At 37.7% G+C, this 27,933-nt stretch overlaps 2 protein-coding genes and 1 long non-coding RNA gene across 8 annotated transcripts in view; 2 read left to right on the top strand and 1 right to left on the bottom strand.

The window, feature by feature from the left end:
- Positions 1 to 27,933, bottom strand: LOC106073453 (transmembrane protein 18-like). 4 transcript variants are annotated; one of them, XM_056015456.1, is made up of 5 exons: positions 27,813 to 27,933; positions 9,543 to 9,660; positions 2,924 to 2,978; positions 2,685 to 2,778; positions 1 to 2,542 (listed from the first exon to the last, which is right to left on the bottom strand). In XM_056015456.1, exons 2-5 carry the CDS (start codon positions 9,571 to 9,573, stop codon positions 2,438 to 2,440), a joined length of 285 nt encoding a protein of 94 aa, XP_055871431.1. In that variant the 5' UTR covers positions 9,574 to 9,660; positions 27,813 to 27,933; the 3' UTR covers positions 1 to 2,437. The 4 variants fall into 4 exon arrangements, with proteins under 4 accessions (XP_055871431.1, XP_055871432.1, XP_013089469.1 ...); XM_056015457.1 differs by lacking the exon at positions 27,813 to 27,933 and adding an exon at positions 27,604 to 27,626; XM_013234015.2 differs by lacking the exon at positions 27,813 to 27,933 and adding an exon at positions 12,418 to 13,185.
- Positions 2,537 to 3,832, top strand: LOC129923620 (uncharacterized). The gene is made up of 2 exons (XR_008775573.1): positions 2,537 to 2,697; positions 3,427 to 3,832. It is a non-coding gene; the product is annotated as an uncharacterized LOC129923620 (long non-coding RNA).
- The window catches only part of LOC106080086 (nucleoporin NUP42-like), a 29,374-nt gene continuing 28,754 nt past the window's right edge, over positions 27,314 to 27,933 (top strand). Inside the window, exon 1 of one of the 3 annotated variants that reach the window (XM_056015450.1) lies at positions 27,314 to 27,403. The gene's annotated coding sequence lies outside the window, so the exon portion shown is untranslated. Of the gene's footprint in view, positions 27,513 to 27,632; positions 27,773 to 27,933 lie in introns of those variants that run through there. The other 2 variants (XM_056015452.1, XM_056015451.1) reach the window with 2 other exon arrangements.

The raw sequence follows: 27,933 nt of genomic DNA, 5'->3' as shown, positions 1-27,933 counted from the left end.
TGCATAAAATGTCCTGAGCATCTATTTATTTATTTCACTATTTAATGAATAGGCCCCACAAGCCTAAATACATGCTGCTCAAAATAAAGAGTGTCAAGCCAAATTTAAATTATTTTGTTAAACTTTGAAAAATTATGAAGTTAAACTAGAGTTTTCTCAGTATGGCGAATTAGCTAGTTATTCTTTTCTTAAAGATAAACATCAATTTTCACATTTCTACGAAAATCTTTTAGAGCCGTTTTTGTTCTGTTTCCATTCAGTTTTTTGGCCCAAGGAATTGTAAAAATTAAAGAAAAAAAAAGGCCAATATGGAGATGAACCCACAACATTAGTGTTATAAGCCTGACATTCTAAATAGCTTGGCTAGCCACCATATAAAAACAAAAATAAACACAAATATATAAAGCAAGATCTATAAATAACATCTACATGGATACAAAATAAAAATAATAGAACTTCTTGATACATACATTTAAAAAAAAAATGAATTGAATACTAAAGAGTGAAGTGATTGAATACTGAAGAGTGAAGTAAATTGAATACTAAAGAGTGAATTGAATACTAAAGAGTGAAGTGAATTGAATACTAAAGAGTGAAGTGAATACTAAAGAGTGAAGTGAATTGAATACTAATGAGTGAAGTGAATGAATACTAAAGAGTGAAGTGAATGAATACTAAAGAGTGAATTGAATACTAAAGAGTGAAGTGAATTGAATACTAAAGAGTGAATTGAATACTAAAGAGTGAAGTGAATACTAAAGAGTGAAGTGAATTGAATACTAAAGAGTGAAGTGAATACTAAAGAGTGAAGTGAATTGAATACTAATGAGTGAAGTGAATGAATACTAAAGAGTGAAGTGAATGAATACTAAAGAGTGAATTGAATACTAAAGAGTGAAGTGAATTGAATACTAGAGAGTGAATTGAATACTAAAGAGTGAATTGAATTGAATACTAAAGAGTGAAGTGAATACTAAAGAGTGAAGTGAATACTAAAGAGTGAAGTGAATTGAATACTAAAGAGTGAAGTGAACTGAATACTAAAGAGTGAAGTGAATTGAATACTAAAGAGTGAAGTGAATACTAAAGAGTGAAGTGAATTGAATACTAAAGAGTGAAGTGAATTGAATACTAAAGAGTGAATTGAATACTAAAGAGTGAAGTGAATTGAATACTAAAGAGAGAATTGAATACTAAAGAGTGAAGTGAATTGAATACTAAAGAGTGAAGTGAATTGAATACTAAAGAGTGAATTGAATACTAAAGAGTGAAGTGAATTGAATACTAAAGAGTGAATTGAATTGAATACTAAAGAGTGAAGTGAATTGAATACTAAAGAGTGAAGTGAATTGAATACTAAAGAGTGAAGTGAATTGAATACTAAAGAGTGAAGTGATTTCTTTCTGAATAAGTTTTGGTTTCAGTTCTAAACATTTTTCTAACAAGAATCAAAGTTTCAGCTAATAGTGTAGGAAGTGAAGTGTAGATCTAGAACTAATGAAATAACCCAAAGTCAGGTGTAAGGGAGGCGTGCTCAATGGAGTATTCTATTTAAAGTGCTATGCTGGGTGATTAAAAAAGAATGCTCATAAATTATAATGCATTTATTAATCTTGAAACAGATTATAACAGATTGAATTATTGGTCACTCGATACAGGAGACGTACTTGTTTAACTGGGTGTAAAGTTCAACTTGTTAATTTCGATAAATTTTTGTAGGAAAATCACTTGTTTATTTACCCAGCAGAAGGTGCTTTGCATGCTTGAATTTGTGAAAATAATAGCCACAGGGCAGCAAATTTTTCCTGAGAAAGGGGGGGGGGTATGTTAATGACAAAGTTTTTGTTCCAATGTTGCCAGTAAATATCAATGACATGAAAGGTTGAATAACAACTGCAATCAACATACCAAGCGTGTTTGGAATTTTCATAGCGGTTTGATGTCTGTGGTGGTCACATTGAGCACTTCTAAAGCATGAAATAAAAACTTGTGTCCAGCCAGGCATCAATTGTGTGTGTGTATTTCAATACCACATAATGGTTTAATGTCATTCTTTAATTAATCCCCCTGTAAGTGTGTGTGTGTGTATTATCCAATACTTCTGTTCCATACTCTGCCTATTCCAGCCCAGTGATGCAGGAGTGTGAGTGGCTCTCTTGTTTTATATATAAGATGCTTTTATTCCAAGTTTTTTCTCTTGGTGATATTCTAAACAATTTTAGTTGAAAGGAAGTACAAACCCAATGTCAGTATTGCCATAACTGATGCCATATACAAATCTAGATAGCATTACTGGACATTCTAAATGACAATGAATGACTTGGACCTCAATATATGTAACTTCTCTATTACAACTATTTCATTCTACATGGATATAGTCCTTCTAAATGAATGTATTGAATCCTCTAGACATGTATGGAGTCCTCTATACATGTATTTAATCTTTCTTTTTGTTTCTTTGTTCAAGAGCTTTTCTCTCAGTCTGAAGTTTAAGTCTCCCAGATGTAAGCATCAGTTGTGAGGAGGTCAGAAGCCACAGCATCTGAAAGACAAAGAAAAACCACTGCAGTAATGACAAGAGAGACAACCATTCAGAGTTGTTCAACAGTAGGACTTGAGCTGAGAAATGACTACATGAAACACTACTTAAGACTTGAGCTAATAAATGACTTCATGTAACCTACCACAATGACCAAGGTATTCACCAACAATGGTACTGACCATACCAGAGATATAAACATTCCTCTGCTGTCAAAATATTGCTGCTTGGAAAATAATCTGATGAAAAGCAAAGGATTCAATTTGACATTTGCAACTATTGAACAAATAAATATTCAATATTGTATTCTTTCTACTAGTCAAAGAACATAGCAAAACAAATTCAGTAGATCTCTATAGCTGAAGTAAATAAGGCTAAACTTACTGCCAGTTGTTAGCTGCTAACTTATTGAGAGACTCAGCAAAGTAGACCAGTAGCACTAGAAGAGAAATGTCACACATGTCATTCTAAAACTATCCAAATCTATTAGACATACATTAGAAATGTTACAACTATGAACCACTTCAGACATTTGATAGTAACATCCATGTCCACAACATTTCACCAAGGACTGTCAAGTCAACCAGCCAAGGATCTCATCAATTGTTAATACATCTCTGACTTAGACATTTGTATATTTTATTTTTATGACATTATCAAACCAAAAGACTAGATGACATTCTATATTCAAAGATACTTTATCCTAACTTTGATGTCTGGTCCCTGATCCCCAAGTCCCAAAATCCTCAGCTGAAATTTTATAAATAAAAATTTTACAAAGAGAGTTTGTGTGAGGCAACCAGATTATGCGCATGGGAATATTTAAATTTAAGCTCTGATCTTGTTTTGATTGTTTAAAGAATCATTTCTTATTTTATACATTACAGACGTTACTTCAAAAGAGAAGAAAATTACATCCTACACTTTTCATGTATCAATCATGCATGTTAATCAGTGGCAGATTCAGGTAACCCATTCCATGCTCTAATGACACTTGGGAAGAAGGAGCACTAGTAGGAATTTGCCCTAGAATATGGAATAAGAAATGTGCCTTTATCTTTGTGTCTTTCTGAGTATTTTATTAGTTTTTTTTTGTATTTGTCAATGACGGTTCAATGTTTTATGTATTTGTCAATTCTGGTTCAATGTTTGATGTATTTGTCAATTATGGTTCAATGTTTTATGTCTTGTTGCTACTTTACTTTTTAGTCTTTGGTACTGGGGCGTCTCTAAATTTAGTCATTTTACTAATCAAATGTGAATATTTGTTTGTAATAAATCTCATGGCTCTATTTTGTGTTTTTCATAGTTTCTTTATGTTTTCTTGGGTTGAGGGTGTCCCAAATAGAGGATGCAATTTCTAATTTATGCATGACTAAATGCATGACGCGTAGGACGCAATCATCTTCTTGTTTGAAGTAACATCTGTATTATATAAGATAATATAGGCCTAACTTATGTTAAATAACATTTCAGTTTCATGTTCTTTGTTCTGCTTTGTTAGATTTTTTAATAATGTCATCAATATGGAGATTCTATGATAACTTTACATTTATTAAAACACTTATGTATTTTGAGTACCGTATTTAGTCTGTGTAACTGGTTTACCATGAATAAGATATAAGTGGTATTTATTAGTTTTAGTTTTTTGTTACAGTTAAAAATTGGCATTTTCTGTGTGGAAAAACATGTTCCAATTTGATTCCTATTACTGTGTGGAAAAACTATTCCAATTTTATTCCTATTACAGTGTGGAAAAATATGTTCCAATTTGATTCCTATTACTGTACCATAATTGATCTACTTCTTTTTGTCAAATGTCATTATCTTGTTTTGTTTTGATTGTTCTAGATCTAGTCTTGCTCTTGAAAACAAACAGAGCAAAATATTAGTTTATTTTTTTAGTTGTTGCCAAAAGGAGAAATCAGATTATCAATATGCTTTTCTTCGCAATTGTCCAAAGAGTTGAGTCTAACACTCTTGGAACTCAAGAACCAATGGAAGCTTGCTTACATCTGCCTGTCTGAACAAACTTCTGTCTGGGAAAGATCCAAACAGATATAAATTATTACATCCCTATTACTAGTACAACACTATTTGCATGGTGTGTCTCTATAAGGCTGAACCTAAACTAATCTTGACAAAACATAATATTCATATTTGTAATAATTAGAAATTTAATAATACTTAAATATATACATGTCACTACATGGGCCTAGCAGAGGGGAGGGGGGGTTAACAAAATGAAATCCCCGCTTGAAGGGGGGAGGGGGGTTTGGAGTTTAGTGACTGATTTTGTTTATCTTAAGTGAGATTTTAATACTAAACCATCACTTGCCCAGCACAGCCAAGGGGGTTTTGAGTTTAAAACCTTCTAACAGTGGGTTTTGCAGTTCAATCCCCCTCTTCTATAAAACAAAACCAAAAAAAAAAATAAATAAATAATGCAAACGAAAATGCCCATATTCCAAGAGCATAGCTAAGGAAGATTTTGATTTTAAAACCCCTTCCAAATTTTACGATAAAACCCTGTCTTCAATATAAGACTATCCATTCATAAGTCACCAGATTCTTTGAGCATAGTCAATAAGGGTTTTGTGTTTAAAACCCCCCTCCAGCAGGGTTTGCAGCTAAAAACTACCTCTTCAATTTAAAAAAAAACAAATTACACACTCAAAATTCAAAGAGCGTAGCCAAAGGAGTTTTGAGTTTAAACCCCCCTTCAGCCGGATTTGAAGCTAAAATACCTCTTCAATATAATTTAAAGCAAATTACATACTCAAAATTCTATGAGCATAGCGAAGCCAAAGGGGGTTTTAAGTTTAAACCCCCACCCTCGAGAGGGCTTTTTTTAAAGTTTAAAACCCCTCCAGATGGTTTTGACTTTAAAATCCCCCCATACAGAGAGTTTTGAAGTTGAAAACCTCTGTCTTCAATTTTATTCTAAAGCAAACTACAGTCACCAAAGTCTAAGGGGGTCTTTGCATTTTACTCATTTTTTACTATGCACAGAATTACTACACGAGCCTTGTGTGTAGCAAAGTCATACAGTATTTCATAAGAATTCTGTTTCCTATATAGATCACGCTCAATATCAAGAATTACTAAATGTTTCAATCTATCTTTGAGAATTGTTGACCTCAAGTAATTCTTCATTACTTTGAGGAGTGAGAAGCTTCTTTCACCAGATTCCACAATTACGTGATAATGCTGTTTCTTTTTATCGCACGTAGGATTGGCGTTTTCCATATTGAATGACACCCCAAAATGACAACTATATATCTATGTCTATATATTACAGGAGATTTGTATGAGTTTTTCATATATTTTGCAATTTCTGGAGATTTCCAGGAGCTTCTGGTAAATCAGGAGGCCACGGAAAATCTGTTATAAGTTTTAAATGGTTTAATTTATTAATTTACACCTAGGATTAGCATGGGGCCTATGACAGTGTGGGGCCCACTGCAGTCACTTAGGTTGTGGTGCCTTAAGGCCAGCTCTGCAAAATAGTGGCATATGCTACGCCGTGGGTCAAATATATATACATATAATTCTCTTCATGGCTCAACCATTCCTGACACCAGAAGTAAAGGAAAGATCACTTTTTTATTTCTGCAAGTTGGACTAGAATTACCCCCACGTTACTTTAGCGGTGAAAAAAAAAAGGAGGGGGATGGAGAACAAGTAGTATTCACCCATCACTAAATAGTAGGGCTGGACTTAACTATTGTGACCAAGAAGTCATGGAAAGAGAACAAGTAATCTACTCTGTATTCAGCCGTCTCTAAAAAGCAGGGACAGACTTAACCATTGTGACCAAGAAGTCATAGAAAGAGAACAAGTAATCTACTCTGTATTCACCCGTCTCTAAATAGCAGGGACGGACTTAACCATTGTGACTAAGAAGTCATGGAAAAAGAACAAGTAATCTACTCTGTATTCACCATTCACTAAATAGCAGGGCAAAACTTAACCATTGTGGATGTGGGGCCCTATGGGAAATGGATTTCACAGGGGGACGTTTGGGTAGGGATACGGATAATAAGTGAAAATTAAGAGTTTGTATTAAAAATAAATTCGTCTTTGCATTTAATTCATTCTTTACTACGTACAAAATTACTACACGAGCTTGCATGTAGCGAAGTCATACAGTATATCATAAGAATTCTGTTTCCTACATAGATCACGCATATTGCATAATGCAGTTTTTTTTTATCATGCGTACGATTGGCGTTTTCCATATTGAATGACACCCCAAAATGACAATTTTTGTCTATATATTTCAGGAGATTTCTAAGAGTTTCCAAAAGATTTTAATAATTTCCGGATATTTCCAGGACTTTTTCGTATATTTTGCAATTTCAGGAGATTTCCAGGAGCTTCTGGTAAATCAGGAGGCCACCAGAAATCTGTAATAAGTTATAAAATGGTTTAATTTAATAAATTATACACCTAGAATTAGCGCGAGTCCTATGAAAGTGCGGGGCCCACTGCGGTCGCATATGTTGCATTGGCCTAAGGCCCGCCCTGCAAAATAGTGGCGCATGCAACGCCGCCGGTCAATTAGTACTTTATAATATACATTTTTTTTTGGGGTGGGGAAGTTTATTTGTCAAAATAATGTGCAATAACCATGTATTTATAAATTGCTTGTGTTTTTTTTTTTGTGTTTTTTAGATATCAAAACTTACTGATTAAGTTTATTTTTTATTTAAAAATTACAGAAAACATTGCATGAAAATACATGAACACTAAAAAAAGATCTACATCTAATAGTTTATTGTTTATTCATTTAAAAATTATTTTCTAATAGTCAGTGTTCCTTTTAAATTGAACTCAAGTGAAAATTGACAGGTCAGGAAACGGCATGATAAAAATATAATCCCTATTTATTAAAGTAAAAGTAAAGTTCCTCCTTCAGACCTTGTGGTCTATAGGGCAGATGATGTAAAGGTCATCTGTTTCTGTGGCCTATGGTTAACGAGGAAATGATGTGGCCAGCATAACGACCAACCGTCTATTATAGATTTACAACTAAAGCTAATAATAGGAAAAAATATATATATTTAAACAAAATACAAAAAAAAAATTAAAAAAAAAAACAAAGCTCATATTAAGTGTATCAATTAGTTTGGATCAGACATGTCATTAAATTTTGTAATAGATATAGACTAACAATAAAAAATCTGTTCGATTAGAAATATTTTTTAGTAATTGTTTTTGTTTAGTTCAATTTCATTATTTAAGCATTCTCAAAATCATTTATTAAAAGTAAAGAAAAAAAAATGAGTTGAAGCAATGCCCCTGTACATGCCGGTAGTCATGATTAGAAAATAGCTGAGAGGTTTAACACTATAACGCTAAGACACTATTTTATCGTTCTCAATACACTAGTCTGGGCCAATAGGAAAGGGGTAGGGGGAGAAAGAACAGGCTACTCTGGCTGATGGCTTTTTCAATGAATTTTTTTTTATAAAAAAGGAATCGACCTGTACTCAAAGCTTTCTCAGGCTTCTCAAGCTAACACGATAACCACTTTGCAGCGAAGAGTCTATGAACATGGAAGATTGTCTAGTTATCAATTGTTTCTATTTCATGTTTGTGTTTACTCAGATGACAAGCTAAACAAAAGGGGACTAATTCAGCTTATACCAGCACTTCAGTCAAGTATTATTTCTTTACCTTGTTTAAGATACCAAACAAAATAATTTATTACCAATAGTTAATTAACTAATTAGTTAATTTTTTTTTATTGATTCTTGTGTTGTCAGATAAAAGAAATAATTGTGCAAAATTTCAACTTGATCTGAGATTGGGTGTTGGAGAAATAATGTGTTTAAACTTTTGGGCAGACAGACAGATAGACATACATAGTGAGTTGATATAAGCTTTGTAAAAACAACATTTGAATGTAATTTTTCTAAACAAGTTAGTTAGTTAAAGAAGAAAAATTTAAATAATTAGCAATTAATAGCTTTTCATTTGTGACCTTTTTTTTACCAATGCACAAATCCATCAATGGAGCCAGAGTTATCAATGTAGAAGTTCCCTAAAGTCATTTATTAAAAAAGTGGCTGTAATTTTATGAAACCAAATGTTTTTTTTTAATTAAATGGTTCACTTTTAGAAAAAAAATAAAGTAGCCATTGCATAAGAACTTTGCAAGATCTAAAGTATCATGATATTGGGTTTTCAATATTTTTTCTTGTTTTTGTGATTTGAATGGGAGAGAGTCCACACAAACCTAAATAGTGGCTTTTCCACTCTCAGGGGCCTCAAAAGTTGTGAATTCTGTTTTGGACTTCTAGATATAAAAAAATAATGTTAGATGGATATTATTGGTAGAGATCAGTACAGATTATAAATATATATTGTTATAACTCTGGTGGTGGTGTGGATAGTAGTAAGTGTGTAGACAGCCAAAGCTAATTGCCCTAGGCCAGCACTAGACAAGCAGTCAACCATGACGAGTTGCGACAGTCAGCCACAACGGTTCGGGAAGGATCTGTGTTGTGAATAGTACTCAGGCTGATCATGTCGGATGTAATCATGTGATCAACCAGAATGGTCGAGCGTGTTCCATCTGCTTCTAGAAGGCCAGCGGGGACCCTATATAAAGAGTGGAGTCAAGACAGTTCACTACAGTCCAGTTCACTTCAGACAACTTGGTTCAGTATGGTTCAGCGGTGTGGTTCTGTATGGCGCATTACGACGGTTCTGTCAAGTATGGTCAAGACACCTCACCAGTATGAAATAATGTCTTGATCTTGATTCCGACACAGCAAGCCCAACGTGTGAAGTCAATCCTGAACAGTTGAACCCAGTGCAAGTCCAGGGCAGCAAGGCAGTAAAGACGGTGCAGTACGAAAGAAGATACCCCCCCCCCTCCACTTTAATATAACAATGGATTCCTGACTATTACACAATCATTTATGATTTGTTTTCTAGGCTTTTGGTATGGAGATTTTAAGCAATCAATCATTGTATATATTATTTAACTTACGCAGTATAAAAAAATGTCCAGCTTGAAGCATTGGGAAATTCCTTGTGCTAAAGGTGACTAGAAATGTAAAGACATGAAAACCTATCAATACAGCCAACCAAGGCTCTGTCCAGTCCACCTGAGGAATGGATTGTTTGAAAAATTTAAAATAAATATTTAGTTTGTCAGTTGTTGTTTTTTTAGTTCTACTTGGCTAATAGTCAATATTTAGATATCCATAATAAGTTTAGTCCAACCAAAGAAGACAATGTCATGTATTTGTTGATTTAGTTATTCAGTTGTTGTTTTTTTTAACTCTACTTGGGCCAACATGGCTACTAGTCAATAGTCAAGAGATGTCCTACATTACATGCGTCTTTAACAATTACAATATTATGTTATAACTCTGGTGGTGGTGTGGATAGTAGTAAGTGTGTAGACAGCCGACACTAATTGCCCCAGGCCAGCACTAGACAAGCGGTTCAACTGTATGGGCTATCTGCCCTTCCTATGGCCTCATTGAGAGTTCGCTCACACACTTAGTAATATAACCTTAAGTTAAGCTTGTGATTTTTTAATAGCAAGAAAAAAGCTTGCATAAAATTGCAGAATTATTAAATATAAATCTAGGTTCATAGCTAGTATATATTATATATAGTCTAGGGCAGTGTTTCCCAAACTTTTTCCTTAACGGAACACTTTCACATTCTGAGTATTTACATGAACATTTTGCTTTTGTTTTTTAAGAGTGGTGGCCAACTAGTTTAAAATTATTCCAGTCAGGGCCAGCCTTACGCATATAGGACTCAAGAGAAATTTTTTTAAGAGTGGTGGCCAACTAGTTTAAAATTATTCCAGTCAGGGCCAGCCTTACGCATATAGGACTCAAGAGAAATTTTTTTAGAGAGAAAATATTGCAAAACATGGATCCTAACTCAAACATAGAAGAAACTGTATGGCTCCATGTCTACTAGCCTGGCTCTATGGCTCCATGTCTACTAGCCTGGCTCTATGGCTCCATGTCTACTAGCCTCGCTCTCTACCATGTTTGTTTGTTTTTTACATTGGAGGTGAAATCCTTGCTAGCTGTCTTTCAATGTGATTCTTCTTCTTCTTCATCGTTCTCATTGTTATGTTGGAGTGTTCATATGACTAGACCAATACATGAGATGAACTGCGCAGTGGTTTCCAAATCAGGGAGCTCTCCATATAGTTTTCTTTCTATTGGGGTGATTTGGGGCCAATGTCTTATACGGGCCTCTTGGTAGAGAGAGCAGTTTTGGAGGACGTGGTCGGCATTTTCTGGTGATACTCCACATGGGCAGATTTCACTGGTTCCAATTTTGAGCTTCCGGAACATGTGTTGTCGCATTCTGTTGTGTCCGGTCCTGAGTCGAAAGATTAGACGTTGGTCTTGTCGGGATAGCTTATAGTAAGCATCATCTTTCTTGTGATTTGGATGGGAGCTTGTCCATTTCTCATTTATTTTATCTACAATGTGATAAATTTTAACATTTCTCTGAACAAGAGTGAAGAGTGAAGTCAACTTATTAAATGTATTTACATCTTGTGGATTTGCAGTCGGTGATAGCGCTTGATAAAATAGCAGGTTAAACAGGTTCAACAGGTTAAGACTAGTGGATGTAAGAACGTTCTTCAATATTGTCCGAGTCAAAACAGAGCACTGGCAGCAGCAAGAAACAAAAAAAATATTAAATGCATTTGTGGTTGAAACCGCATATATCTCAGGCCCTGTCTTTGAGTGTTTGGTTTGTTGATGGTGATTGTATTCAAGAGACTTCATTGGTTTTATTCCTGTTGTTCAGAGAGACGCACTGTCTGTGTCTAGTGTCATTATCTAAGAATACGTACAGTCTAGACATGGACAAACTACTTGGCCAAGGCTACGATGGATGCCTGTGAAGGCTAGCATTCAGAACTATGTTCAGGCAAGAATTTGTGAAAAATATCCAAATGCAGCCTTTGTCTGTTGTGCCTCTCACAGACTTAACCTTGTTATCAATAACCCAAATGATGTTTCAGATATATATGTAATGCTTTTGTCATCAAAAAGACTATTTCTTCAGTATCAGTCCCAAGTGAGAGCTTTGGTGGTAAATTTACATCTTTTGTGTGAAACACAATTCTACTGAGAAATACAAATCTATTCATGCTTTAAATCACAACTTTGAGAAGATCTTTGACTGTCTGGCAGATCTTAAAATAACTGCTGCGGAAACCAGACAAACTGCACATGTGTAATAAGTGCCTGCTCCTCACGTGTTTCTGATTTGTCTTTTCATTGTTGTCAATTATTCAATTGTTCTTGAACCAGTTTCAATGATGTTGCAGTCTGTCCAACATAACATAAAGGCCACTCAACAGCACATCAGCTATCTCATTGACTTAACCAAAACTAACTTGACCATGCTTAGGAACACTTCATGGATGACATGCCAATTAAGGCTAGACTTGTTAGACTATGTATGTTAGAAGAACATTGCTTCTTCCATTTGGTGAAATACCAATGTTATTTCTAGTCTGGTGATCATGAATAATCCCTTCAATGGGAAGTTTTACCGCACATTCAAGCATTGGTGTTATAAATATGAATATATTTTTTGATTTAGATATAGACTATAGATCTAGATGCAGGAAGGTTTTTAATTCATTTCTAATTTTTTCACTTCACCTATGCCTAGGTCTCAGGCATTGCTATCAGGGTAGGGCCTCCAATTACCTAAGGCCAGCTCTGTTCCAGTAGTTCATAGAACACCTACTCAGGCCTCGTGGAACAATATTATTATTGACGATATATGATTCTGTGGAACACAGTTTGGGAAACACTGGTCTAGAGCTTCAGTGTGTAACACAGACATCACATCACATAACATACTGTTTCTAAATATGACCATATCCCAGTTATTTGAGTAGTTTTAATAAAATCCATAGTCCCTAGATATCTAGTCTAGATTCTAGTATTACTAGATTCTAGATAGTAGATCTAAATTATTCTAAATGTAATTATCAACTAGATCTAGTCCTAGTCTAGATAAATATCAATGACTAGTCTATATATATATAGATTATTATAGATTATAGATCTATAAGTAGTATAAGTATATGCCACTTTTTTTTTATGACTGTACACAGTCACACTGTGTCACTAGTCACAGTGTAGTAGACCGTAGTCTACGCCGGCCGTAGTGTAGTGTCTAGATTACTCTAGATCTAGTTAAATCTAGTAGTGTTACAGTTGTCTGAGTTGTAGACTACTACTCTGACTACATATACAGTAATCATACATCTATTATGATCTATGACTATGATATAGTAAAAATAATAGTATACTATATATAATAATTATATATATTATATATAGAAATAGAAGATAGAATAGTATGAATCTATCTTAACTATCTTCTAGCTTGACTCTATGATCTATCAGTCTATGATACTCGATTAGTAACTATCTTATTATTTTATATCTATCTACTGTGGGATTTAGAATCTAGACAGATCTAATATATTCTAGAGTCAGTCTAGATGATAAATGATAGTCATAGAGCTCTAGATCTAGTTGATAGTTCATCTATTTTTCTAGATTCCTAAATTTAAAATATATATATTCTATGTATGTAATATCACATCAACAATATATAGATCTATATTCTATAGTTCAGTGATTTAAGCCTATTATAAACCAACTACAAATAAAATTATAAAGAAAGCAGTGTCTATTCGGAAAAGTTGTCTAAAATACTTATACATACACATACATATAATATATATATATATACTAACATTACCCACCGGCTACGCCCGTTGATTTGGTCCCAGCTCTAGGCTATATATTGTTTATTTTGCAATGGACCCCCTCCCTTTTATAACTTGGACCGGCCGTTAATTCGAATATCCCTTCCCTCCCCCAACTCGATCTCCAGCTATCTCCACCTTTACAAAAAGTCTCCTGCCCGGGCATTAATTTAAGCTACCCTGACTCATCGTGGTGCCCGGGTGGAAAAGATCATGACAGGGGACGATTAGGCCAAAGTGTGGCATAACAAAACTCTCGTGGGGGTGCCTATAAGCTAAGAGGGTTACCATTAGACTGGTACAATAACTTTTACAAAAAAAAAAAAAGTGCGAATAAAAAACTTCTTCAGTAAATTAAACAGCTGCTGTTGCTATCATGAAAGGTGCTTAGTTGTAACAAGCACACGGAAAGTAGTAGGCCTAACTTTTTCAATTTTCGTATTTTTCGTCCACGCAAGTGGGAAAATTAGTGATATGTCAGTCAATGAATGAATGAATAGCAATTGAAGAAGTTGCCAAATCAGAGAAAGAGGGGGGGGGGTAACACTTTTTTCCTTTGCATATGGGCCTATATAATGTAAAGTTAAGTAAAGTTCCCCTTTCAGACACTGCAATCTATAGGGCAGATAATGTAAAGGTAATCTGTTTCTGTGGCCCACGGTCAAGGAGGGTGTCATGTGGCCAGCATACAACGGCCAAATGCCATTACTTTTCCCCACTAGTGTCAGGTACCCGTTAGAGCTGGGTGGACTCGTCAGAGGCGCATAAAAATTCGAAATTAAAAATCCCAGTCTTCACCAGGATTCGAACCCAGGACTTGCGGTTCCGAAGCCAAGCGCTTTAAAGTAGGCCTACAGCTGAGCCACCGCGCCTCCTATACCAGCCTATATCCTACTTTGAAATTACGCAATGAATGTTCATTATATTAAGTTTTTTGCTTTTTTTTTTCGGAGGTAGATCAAAGTCTTTTGTACCCTGAAATAGGGAGTAAGTAGTCATCTAGTGAAACTTTGGTCTCTGTCCACCACCAGCACGTGGAGTCTAGTTGCGGCTGCATGGCGTTCAAGTCACCGAATTGGACTACCAGAGTAGGCTATCGGTCGGGCGTCACCTAGCAAACGAAGCACTGTGGGACATGTAGATCACACTGGTCACCCACAGCACTTCAAACTAGCTTCAGTTGTCTGGACTGGCTGGCAAGGGACGAGAGAGTGAGACTGATGCAGCGCATATCTCCCTCACTTTAATAAATTTTCATCGCGCAAGCCACATTCTCATCTTCTATGCTTATCAATCAAAAAGCTCTGCGGCGATATGCAAGTGGTGAAGTGGTAGGTGTGGATACATTGGCAGCCATAGCTACAAACCTACACGTAGGCGGCCCAGACCATGTGGTCGCTTGCTAGTGACTGGGAGAGCACTGGAACTTGGCAGCCGTCTGAGCGTCTAAGAAGCCCCTTTTAGGAATGCACTGCTTACCTGAGGAAGGGGCTAGAAAAGATGCCATAAAAATTGCCTGTCCCCCATGACCCTGGCCAGTCTCCCGCGACTGGCTGGCATACCTCTAATGCGGAAAAAACAAAACAATAACAAACTTCGATCAAAACGAAACAAATTCAAACACATAAACTCACACTCTGCGCCTGGAATGTTCACACTGTCCTTGACCGAGCTGAATCAAACCGTCCTGAACGTCGTGCTGCTCTCGTGACAAGAGAACTAGCCAGATACAATGTAGATATTTCTGCCCATGGGTGAAACGCGACTTGCAGACGAAGGGCAGTTAACAGAAGTTGGCGCAGGATATGCATTCTTCTGGATCGGAAAAAAAATAGCGAGGAAAGCTGGTGTTGGCTTCGCGGTGAATTCCACATTAGTCAACAAGTTAGCTGGATTGCCAAAAGGCATAAATGACCGTCTAATGACCTTACGCCTACTCTGACCTCAAGGCGACATGCAACTCCAATGAGCGCCTATGCCCCTACTATGTCCTATCAAGACAACATCAGGGAAAGTTTCTACTCGGGGCTGAACTCTGCAATAAACAAAACGCCCAAAACCGACTAACTCATAATACTAGGCGACTTCAATACCAGGATAGGCTCTGACTGGAAAACCTGGAGTAATGTTCTGGGCAGACACAGAATTGGTCACTGCAACAGCAATGGTGCATTGTTATTAGAAATGTGCGCAGCCCACAAGCTGACTGTAACAAATGCTCTTTTCCAGCTACCTCACCGAAAAAAAAGCATCATGGATGTATCCCAGATCCAAGCACTGGCATCAAATAGACTTCATCATAGTTAGACAGTCTGACAGACAAGACGTCAAAGTCACTAAAACATTATGCGGATCTGACTGTTGGACTGATCATCGCCTAATCTAAGCTGAAAATATGCATCAAACCACCTAGACGGCCCCAAGAATGCAAGCATGCAAAACGCCTAGATGTTGGTAAGCTCACTGACCCAGATATCAAGCAAGAGCTCATCAACGAACTAGATAGTGAAATTAAAACCCTGCACATGAACAAGGATGTGGAAAACAGCTGGAATAAACTAATGGATTATGTGTACGTTTTAGCTAGCAGTGACCTCGGTCAGCCAAAACGCAAACAACAGCTAAGGCTGACTTTAGTCACAACGTGTTTGTCTCGTGATAGGTCTCACAAATGTCAATTAACGTTCAGTTGCCACTTCCCTTAGACGCAGCGAATGTCTGTGTGCGAAAAGATTTCTCTATTGGTAACATTATCTCGGGAGGATTTGTAGGATCCTTCTCAGCCATCACTACTCAGCCTCTTTCCAATCTTCCACGCCTCGAAGCGTAGATGGTCGTTTGGACAATGATTGTATTGAGTAGGTGAATTTTAATCTTCAGGCTAATTGATTTTTTTTGTTCAAATAGGCCTTAATTATTGAAAGAAGGCTCCTGCTTTCCAATCCTACATGCAACACCATGATATATATCTCCATCACTTGAGATAACACTGCCCTAAATAGTTGAACTCTACTATTTGTTCAAGATCTGTATGACCCATGTTGATCGGGAACTGGATAACCTGCACCCTATATGTATAACTTTGAGGGCGTCTTTATCCGTCATCTCGTGTATACATTTAATTGTATTACAAAGTAATGCTGTGTCGTCTCGGTTTGGTTTATGCCATGGGAATCCGAATGTTTAATGACATCGTCAATGGCTACAAGAAAGAGATATGGGGATAAGATACACCCTAATCTCATATCCGTAGCGATGTTGAAGAATTTCACCGTCTGTTGTGAAACAACAGCTTGATTGGCTTTAGAAATGTCGCTGAATCTTGACAAATTGTTGCAAGATGGCTTACTCTCTTGCTATTTTCCAGAGTGATTCCGATGGACGCTATCAAACTTTTTTTTTAAATCTACAAAAACTGAATTTTTTTCCTTTGTTGGTATTCTGGCCTTTTTTTTTTTGACGAAGTTTTTCAGGACGTAAAGTGTTCAGTGCTTGATTTGCCATTTCGGAAGCAGCTGAGAAACACTAGTATAATTTAAGAGCTTTTCCATAAGGAACTCTTAAATAATCTCTAGTAAAAAAATATGTTCAACTCAAGGTTATCAATTTATCAATAAGTTTACAGTTTTATTGTTCAACATAAAGAAAGTTGTTTGTTTTTTAGGGCAATTTTTTTCCTGCGGGGGGTGGGGGTGGCACCCTGAGCTTACCGCACCGGGTGACACCGACCCTAATGACGCCACTGGGCAGCAGTAATACTAAAGTAATAGATATAGCAGTGGTTACAGCAGTTGCAGCAGCAATACTAAATACAGCAGAAATACTACAACAGCAGATATAGCAGTTGCAGCAGTAACAATAGCAGTAATAATAGCAGGCCGTCCCAGGTAAAGAATAATAAAATAATTACACGCCAGACCACAAAGATCTTCACCTGTAACACAGACAGAGATACTGTACTGACCACTGGTCAACTGTTCCTAAGACAGCATGGACATCACTATTTATACTAGCCCGCCCTAACCTATATAATAATAGGCAGAAGCACAAGTATAAAATCTGACACTAGCCTATAAAAAATAAATACATAAAATAGCTCTAACCTATAAAAATAGAAATACATATAAAAATAGCTCTGGGAGCGCAAGCTTACATCTACATGAGAAAGGGAAATAGGCAGTTCTTATTCTTATATAATACAGACGTTACTTCAAAAAAAAAAGAAGATGATTACGTCCTACGCGTCATGCATTTAGTCATGCATATTAACCAATGACTTAAATTCTGCCAAGTCACTGGTTTTCCTGGCTAGCTCAGGCAACCCATTCCATGCTCTAATAGCACTAGGGAAGAAGGAGTATTTGTACAAATTTGTCCTAGCATATGGGACGAGGAATGTGCCTTTATCTTTGTGTCTTTCAGAGTATTTTATTAAATTTTGTTTTTGTATTTGAAGATTATGGTTCAGTGTTTTATGTATGATTGCTACTTTACTTTTGAGACTTCTGTCCTGAAGGCTTTGTAAATTTAGTGATTTTACAAAAGGTGTTACTCTAGTCAAATGTGAATATTCGTTTGTTATGAATCTCACTGCTCTATTTTGTGTCTGTTCCAGTTTCTTAATGTTTTCTTGAGTTGAGGGGTCCCAAACGGAGGATGCATATTCTATTATTGGCCTAACCAAGGTTAAATAACATTTTAGTTTTATGTTCTTATTTGATTTATAGAAATTTCTTTTAATAAATCCTAATGCTTTGTTTGATTTTTTTGTAGTTTCATCAATATGTGGATTCCATGATAGTTTTTCATTTATTATAACACCTAGGTATTTTGCGTTTTTAGTCTGTGTTACTGGTTTGCCATGAATAAGATAAGTGGAATTAATTTGTTTTAGTTTTTTTGTTACTCTTAACAACTGACATTTTTCTGGGTGGAAAGACATGCTCCAATTTGATTCCCATTTCTGTAATTCATCTAATTCTCTTTGTAAAATATCTGTGTCCTGTGTTGTTTTTATTGTTCTATATATTATGCAATCGTCTGCAAATAATCTGACTTTTGTTCCTGAAGTAATGCAATTTGGTAAATCATTTATGTAAATTAAAAATAGTAGTGGACCCAAGACTGTTCCTTGAGGTACACCTGAGTTTACTGTTATCGGTGTTGATTTAGAGCCATTTATTATTACAGTTTGTTCTCTCCCTATCAGAAAATCTTTCATCCACTGATGCAGTGGACCATTAATGCCAAAATATTTTAATTTTTTAAGCAAACTATGGTGGTGAACTTTGTCAAAAGCCTTAGAAAAATCTAGTAAGATAGCATCTATTTGTTCACTATTATCTAAACCTTTTGAAAAATCATCAATTAGTCCTATTAGTTGTGTTTCACATGATCTATATTTCCTAAAGCCATGTTGGTATGGTGTGAGGACATTATGTTTGTCTAAGTGGTTTATGATGTTGCTACATATTATGTGTTCTAGGATTTTACATGTGATGCTGGTAAGTGATACTGGTCTGTAGTTTCCTGGGTCAGATTTTTCTCCTTTTTTAATTAGGGGGGTGACATTAGCTTCTTTCCAGTCCTTTGGTACTCTGCCCTGGTTAAGTGAAGCCTGAAAGAGTATTTTGAACACTGGGGCTAGCTCATTGCTTAGTTCTTTAAGTAATCTAGCTGGAATACCATCAGGTCCAGAAGCTTTATTTGGTTTGGTGTTGGCTAATAGTTTTTGAATTCCATTTTCTTGTACTACTATATCTTCTATGTTGTCTACTTGGTTCAAATTCAGTAATATGTCTTTGTCTCCTGGGGCTGAGAATGCTGATGCAAAGTATTTGTTTAGGATGTTTGCTTTAGTTTCATTATCATTATGTATTATGTTATGTTCATCTTTTAATGGCGCTATGCCTGTTGTTTCCATTTTCTTAGACTTAATGTATGACCATAGGTTTTTGTTGTTATCTTTAGATATTACATTGTTTATGTATTCACTCTGCAGCTGTCTGCTTACTTTTTGGGTTAAGTGTTTAATTTTTATATACTTTTTGTAAACTCTTTCTGCATTAGTTTCTTTAAATTTTTTATATAGGTTAACCTTCTGTTTACAAAGCTTCTTTAGTCTATTATTAAACCAGCATTTATTTATTTTGTTTGATGTGTATTTAGTTGGTATATGATTTTCTATAATGCTTTTAAGATGGTTTTTAATGAAATTCCAGAGGTCATCGACTGGTTGGTTAATGTCTTTTTCTAATAAGAATGTTTGTTGAAAGTTTAGTGCAGCTTGGTGTAGTTGTGTCAGGTTACATTTATTCCAGAGTAAGATTTTTCTTTTGGGTTTTGTATTGGCTACTGCTTTTATCTGACTGTGTATTTTTACGATCTCATGGTCTGATAGACCAGGGATAATTTCATAATCAACTACTAATCCAGGTCTGTTGGTTAAGAAGAGATCTAATGTGTTGTTTAATCTAGTTGGCTTTTTAATGATTTGATCTAAACTTAGGTTGTGTAAAGTTTCTATGAAAAGCTCATTTATGTCCTTAAGGTTTTGGTGTTTATCTATGGTTAGTGTTTTCCAATTTATATCAGGTAGGTTGAAATCACCCATAATCCAAAAAACTGCATTTTTTTTGTCTCTTTAAGTGTAGTAATCTGATTACATAGTTCCTGCATGTATTCTAAACTAGAATTTGGTGGTCTGTAAATGCTGCCTATTATTAGGGATGTTGAGGTGGTATTAATTTTACAAAATGTTGATTCTACATTTTTTGAGTTAGGTAAGGTAATTTCTTCTGCTATAAGAGTGTTTTTTATTGCTAAAAGAACTCCTCCATGATTATCAGCCCTATCTTTTCTAAAAATTTCATAATTACTATTGAAAATTTCTGCATTATAAATTTCAGGATGCAGCCAAGTTTCTGTTCCTGCAATTATGTCTGGTTTCTCACATTCTAATAAAATTTCTAAGTCTGCTGTTTTGTTTCTAATGCTTTGAAAATTTATAACTAAGGTTTTAAGGTATTTTGGTATTACTTCTTTAGTAGGTTTGTTTAGTTATGCGATAACCATCGTTGAATATCCCTCCTATGCATTACTGGCAAGATTCTGGCTAGGGTACAATTAAATAGACTACAACACCACCTAGAAACTGGCCTACTTCCGAGAGTCAATGCGGCTTCAGGCAGGGTAGAGGCATGGTTGACATGATCTTTGCAGTCCGCCAACTCCAAGAGAAATGTAGAGAGCAAAATATAAATCTCTATACAGCATTCATAGATTTGACTAAAGCTTTTGATAACGTCAGTCGTGAAGGCCTCTGGCAAATTATGTCAAGATCAGTTCATAACAATGATTCGTCAGTTCCATGATGACATGCAAGCAAGAGTTCAAGACAACGGAGACTACCCCAAGCATTTTCCTGTCCCAAATTGCGTGAAGCAGGGCTCTGTGTTGGCTCCAACGCTTTTCAGCCTAATGTTAACCGCTATGCTGAAAGATGCCTTTTGTAAAGAATATAGCACTGATGCAAGTCTATTCAATGTTCAAAAGCTTAGGGCAAGGACTAAAGTAAAATATGACTGCATCAGATACCTGCTATTCTCAGATGAATGTGCCGTAAATGTCTTGAACGAAGAAGACCTTCAAAAGAGCCTGTCCAATATATATATATATATATATATGGCCTGTCCCTTTTCAATGAAGTACTGAACCAAACAGAACCAGACATTCTTATAGATGGTCAGAAACTAGCAAATGCTAAAAAATTATATTTGGGGAGCACCATATCAGCAAATGCCAACTTAGATGACGAGGTCGACTTTTGCTTTTGCAGACTTCAAGGACAAGTGTGACAACGGAGAAGACTCAGCATATTCATAAGGCGCATTGGTCTGAGCACATACCAGATAATGAAATCCTACAGTTGTTTAATATGAACAGTATCGATACCACGGTAAAAAATTTCCCAATTTCGGTGGGCGGGACACTTGTGAGTCCAGACAATCGCCTTCCCAAACGACTTCTGTACGGGGAGTTGTGTGCAGTAAAGCGCTCCCAGGGGGGTCAATACTATAAAGACATCATTAAGAGCTCCTTCAATGAGTGTGATATTGACATTCTAGTTCTCGATCGCTCCTCGTGGCATGAAGCCGTGAATGTCGTAGTCACGAGATACGAAGCAAGGAGAGTGGTCAGCATGAAAAAGCACCGAACCAAAAAAAATTCTGAGAGAAGAAGCAGGCCTATCAGCAACTGACCAAACCTACCCATGCCACGCTCACAGAACGCATTGTGAGATGTTTTGTCTTGGGACACGTGGCGTCAGTAAAAACACGCCACTCTCCGCGGTCTCTTGCTAGTTTTGTAATGACTTCCCAGCTCTTTCCTGTCCTCTCGACTTCATCTAGTACTCTACGTCGCCACCTTCTTTTTTGGTCTTCCTCTACGTCTTGTGCCCTTTCTAGCTCTGTTGTTGGTACTAAGCGTGTGACCTATCCATCTCTATTTTCTCTCTAAGATCTGCACCTCTATATTTCTCTATCCACTCATCTCCTACAGTTTAGGCGTCCCGAGACATGACGTTAAACTGCGCTCCTCTTTCCTTAGCACTTTTAGAGCTCAAAAGTGCCCTACTTCTTTTCTATCATTGTGTCTGCCTCCTCTATTCCTCAGTCTGCCTTCATTGATCATCACACTGTCTCCTTAACTTTAAAATCTCACTACGTCCTAGACCAGTCCGTTTGCCGTGGACTGGGACGGGTAAGGGGGGATAAAGAGATCCTGGTGTTTGAGTGGTGGTTATCTGAGGATAAACCACCACAACACAATACTTTGGCTCCAAGTTCCCCTAGACCTGAGGCCCAGATGGCCCGCTCTGGGTCAACCGGCTGGTCATGCCGAGCTACCAGCATAGGTGGCTGGAGGGTCAATCAGGGAGGTGCTATATCGGACACATGTCCGATGCAGCAGCTAACTGAGTATAGCACCTGTGTAGCCCTGGCGGGCTCATTCTGGACATCCGAATGGCTCGTCCCCTTGTTGGACTCCATGGTGGGTGGGGAGCACAGGTGCTGAACTAATAAGAACACCTATGGATAAGAAAACACCAAAAAAAAAAACTACTTGCCCCAGACCTATGTCTGGGCAAGAGAAGCCGTATGGAGGATAAAAAGGAGGAGGCCACAAAAAGCTGTGCTACCTGGCCATCATTTCTGGTGGTTAGGTGCACAGAGAAGGGGAAGATGAACCCTTTTGTCATCTACAAGGGACTTAAGTCAGTAGTGGGAGAGCCCAAGAGTGTGTCTAAGCTACACAAGTCTTTGGAACTTTTAGTAGAAGTTGATAGCAAGATACATTCTGATGGGCTTTTAAGATGCAGGAGAACCTGTGATCTCCTAACCCTAACCCTATACCTACGAGTTCAGTACCAGGCGCAGGGATGGTGAGGAGGTAAAAAACATCCACTATTATCCTCACATTCGGAACTAGGACACCGCCAGAGTATGTGAAGGCAGGATACCTACGAGTTCTAGTGAGGCCCTACACGAGGTGCTTCAAGTGCCAGGGTTATGGACACGGCGCGGCAGTCTGCAAGAGGAACACTGTGTGTACCAGATGTGCTGGAGAGGGTCATGAGGACAAGGGCTGCACAGCCCAGTTCAAATGCCCAAACTGTCACGCTGGCCACTCAGCCTACTCCAAGGACTGCCCTGTGTGGAAACAGGAGGTTGCCGTGCAGGAGTGCAAGGCAAGAAATGGATGTACCTTCAGCCAGGCGAAATCGGCTGTATTGGCCCTACCCAAGGGCCAATTTGGCTTGACAAAGACCTACGCCCAGGCTGTGGTAAAGATAGGGCAATCCATAGCCACACAGAGGGACACATTGACCTAACCACCCCCTCCTCCTCCTCCAACTCAGAAGAAGACACCGCCAAAGAACACACCTCCGAAGAGAAAAGAAAGCCCTGTTGTCATGCTAAAGAACAGGTTCTCTGTGCTCGCTGATGAGAGCATGGAGACTGAGCAGCATTTTAAAACCAACACTCCGGGAGAACCCGGAGACATCATGTCTGACAAAGGTTCTCCTCAGAGAACCCAGCCAGACACCCCAACCTCTACTGAATTAGAGGTTGACCAACTCCCTAAGGGGAGAAATCAAAGCGGAGAGGATGCCCGAGATGAGGGAGGAGGAAATAACCTCCGCTCTAACCAGAGGGATCTCTCCTCTCCAGAGAGAAAGACTTCCCCCAAAAGGGGGTTGTCCTCCTCTCTATCCAAACCCAAGAATAAAAATACCAAGGTCACTGTAGGGTTATCCTAGCTGCCCCCCCCCGGGGGCCTCCCAAGGCCTAATAGCTCCAAGTAGGACATTTAGAATTAGCCATGGATTCCAGAATTGTACAGTGGAACTGTAGAGGCCTCAAGGCCAATTATGAGGAAATGCAGCTACTTATGGACTCTGAGACTCCTGTAGCTGTCTGCTTACAGGAAACATTTCTGAAAGATAACATCAGGTTCTGAAGCTACAGTGCCTACAGCAAGAATGTTGAGGATGCAGAGAGAGCATCAGGTGGAGTCTGTATCCTTGTGAAGGACAGCGTCCCTCATGAGAGGGTAGAACTACAGACGACACTACAGGCCGTAGCAGCTAGGATAACCCTACACAAGGTTACCACTTGCTGCAGCCTGTATCTACCACCAGGCGCTCCATTAAATCCAACAGACATGGAGGACCTATTGAAACAACTCTTCCGGCCTTATATAATCCTTGGGGATTTCAATGCCCATAACACCATGTGGGGATCCAACAATACTGACACAAGAGGCCGTATGCTGGAGGATATCTTCCTCCAACATGATTTATGCATACTTAATGATGCATCACCGACCTACTTGCACCCAGGAATTGGATCTCTCACTTGCATTGACCTCACCGTATGTGTCCCCGGATTTCTGGACGACTTTAAATGGTCAGTTAGCAATGATCTACGTGGAAGTGATCACTTTCCAATCATTATTGATAACAATATCCCCTCATTGGGACGACCTCAGCGGTGGAAACTGAATAAGGCCGATTGGGAACAATTCCAAAAAAGATGCTCCGAGGATATCACAGAAAATATCCTCGATGAACAGAACCCAGCTGATAGCTTTGCTAGCAAGCTACTTAGTATAGCCAGGAAAGTTGTACCCCTAACCTCCGCAAATCCAAAACGGCATAGCAAACCATGGTTTGATACATCTTGCAAAAGTGCTATTGGCGATAGGAAAAAACGACTGGCTGCATTTATAAAGAATCCTTCCCAGGAAAACCTAAAGCTATTCAGGATAGCTAGAGCAAAGGCTAGACAAACCATTCAGCCAAAAGGAATTCCTGGAGAAGTTTTGTCGGCTGTCTGGATACCAAAACTTCTGCTAGAGCGGTTTGGAAGGCAGTAAGGCGAATCAAAGGGAAAGAATCAAATGCAATAGGGCATTTGAAAAACCAAGGACGAACTGTCACGTCCCCCAAAGAAATAGCTGACTGCTTTGCATCCTCAATAGCAGAAAAGTCATCCACTGCACACTACACGCCAGAGTTCCAAAAAGTAAAAACCAGGGAGGAAAGACACCCCATTGATTTCAGGTCAGGGAACAATGAAGACTACAACAAACCGTTCTCGCTTGAGGAACTCGCTGGACAAGTCACATGACAATGCGCCTGGAGAAGATGAAATCCACTACCAGTTCCTCAAGCACCTTCCCGAACCCCGATTGGCAGTCCTGCTAGGGGTCTATAAATGTGTGTGGCAAACAGGCGCTTTCCCAAACAGCTGGAGGAAAGCCACAGTTATACCGATACCTAAGCCGGGAAGAGACGGCTTCTGACACTCATGACCAGGAAATGGGTGTACCCCAGGGCAGCATTCTGTCAGTCACCCTGTTCAACATTAAAATAAATAGCATCATAAATGCTCTGTCCCCTGGCATAGAGTTCTCTTTGTATGTTGATGACTTTGTCATTCTTACATATGGAAAAAAACATAAATACTCTAGAAAGAAAACTACAATTATGTTTGATCAAAATTCAAAATTGGGCAAACGATAATGGTTTTAAATTTTCGGACTCCAAAACAGTTAGTATGCAATTTTGTAATTTAAGGGGACTCCAACCAGACTCTGAACTATTTATACACAAAAAGAAGATCCCTGTCGTGAAAACTACAAAATTTTTAGGCCACACCCTAGATTCCTAATTTAATTTTCTCCCCCACATTAAGGAACTTCAGATGAAATGCCAAAAGTCATTAAACATACTTAGAGTACTCAACCATACGGACTGGGGAACTGACAGAGATACCTTGCTGCTGCTTCATCGGAGTCTAATTTGATCCAAGCTAGACTACGGAGTAAGTAAGTCTTATCTAAAAAATACTGGAACCAATACAAAATGCTGCCCTGCGTCTCAATCTCGGCGCGTTTCGTACATCACCTATCCCAAGTCTCCATGTGGAGGCTGGAGAACTCCCAATGGATATAAGAATGAAAAAGCTTGCAATGCAGTATATAGTCAAGCTAAAATCCAACCCCTCGAACCCTGCTTTCGACTCCATATTTAACCCCACAGAGGTAGAATTATACAACCGAAGGCCTAACGAAATACAGCCGAAGGAGAGAACCCACCCATTGACCAAATCTCTAAAATAGAAACCCCTCAGAACTCTCCTTGGCTAATGAATAAACCCAAATTAAATGTATCCCTTCTTAATTTCAAAAAAAGAAAATACATACCAAGCATACTACAAGTCCACTTTTAGGGAACTGCAGGAGTGCTACGGAGATTGTGGCACCATTTACACAGACGGATCCAAAAAGGAGGGAAAGGTCGCGTGTGCCTGCTCCTTTGGGAACAAAACATTCTCCCGTAGACTCCCCGATGGCTGCTCCATCTTTACGGCCAAATTGCATGCAATATCGCTTGCACTTAAGGGTCTCACAAGGCGTGGTAGCACGACCATGTCCAGACTTAGGATTGGTCCCACCTACATCACGCACTCTTTTGTGCTGAAGAGAGAGGAGCCCCCACTTTGTGAGTACTGTGACTCTCGCCTCACCGTGGAACATATCCTCGTTGATTGCCCCAGATACCAGGGAGAAATATTTTAGAGCCACTAACTTAAAAACACTATTCGACAATGTCGACCCTGGGAAGGTACTGGGCTTTATCCGGAAAGTGGCGTTGTCTACGAATATCTGATTTATGAATTTGTGAACATGTACTATTTACATTAGATTTTTACCAAATTATTAAATTTTTACTACCTTTACTATTTTAACTGTCAATAGACCTTGATTTTAATGATTTAACTGTATAGAATATTTAGCCCTTGTTATGTAGAGAGAGAGTTGTTCTTACGGGAATGCAGGCACGACATGGGCCGATGTGCCTAAAATCAAATCAAATCAAACCCACAGTTTAGTGTTTTCTATTTTGCCCAATGTATTTTAAGATATTTCTCAGACATCTGTTGATGAAGATGTGTACTTTGTTTCTTCAGCTGTTCCCCGTGTTGCAAAATTATACAGTAGGACCACGGTCCACTAGCGGATCCATAACTTTGGAGTCGGGGGGACGATTTTTTCCAAACCTAACCCTAACGCCCAGTAAATACTAACCCTAAGCATAAAGGCGCGTAAAAAAAAAGCATTGTTTCTCAACCTCTAGCAAAAACAAAACAAAAAAAAAAAAAAAAAAAAACAGCCATGTTGAGGCCTTACTCTTGACAGCTAGGGGGGGTCTGGGGGAGCGCTGGAAGCCCTTACGCCAAAAGCGTTTTTCTTGCATTTTTTTTATTTGTATGGAATCAAACAACTTGGCTTATAAATCAAATAAATCAGCTCCAAAAACAGAATAAATATTGTCGGGCTCATTAATATAGACTTAGCCAATCAAAAAATATAGTCTTAACCCTATAGGAAGAGGTAAAGTCATCCGGTTAACATAGGAAAAAACAACAACCTGACTAACAAATTTGAAATTCGTTTTACTTACATAAAAAGACAGCTAAATGGAAGGAAATTGGGTCGAAATCATTGGAAAATGAACAAGTACATTATACAGCGCGCTAGTTTTATAATAAATATTAAAATAATTATTTAATGACCACGAAAACAGCGAATGTCCGAATTCATGTAATGTCCTAAATAAATAAACTACTAGATCTATATTCTATATAACATAATTCTATATAATATATCAATAAGAGCTAGTGCTTACACTTACATTACACAAGTACTATCAAGTAGATCTATTAATTTCAATATTTGTAACAAACATTCTAGAGATTTTACTTTCAGGCACTCGAGTCTAGATCTAGACTAGAATCTAGAGATCGATAGGCTCTATTCTATCTAGATCTAGTAGTAGATCTATTTAAATCTATTAACTATTAGTAAGTATTAGAGACTAGAGATGTTATTTGTTATTGTTACCCTGCAGCTGCAATGCCCTGCAATGAGACTAGGCTGGCTCACTCGCACTGTGTTAGTCTCAGTGTTAGGGTAATCAGTGAATCACCAGGACTATCAGATAATCAGTCTATGACAAGTGTCA

The sequence above is a fragment of the Biomphalaria glabrata genome, chromosome 17 (assembly GCF_947242115.1).
Source record: "Biomphalaria glabrata chromosome 17, xgBioGlab47.1, whole genome shotgun sequence".
NCBI lineage: Eukaryota > Metazoa > Mollusca > Gastropoda > Planorbidae > Biomphalaria > Biomphalaria glabrata.
This window is presented reverse-complemented; position numbering and strand designations above follow the sequence as displayed.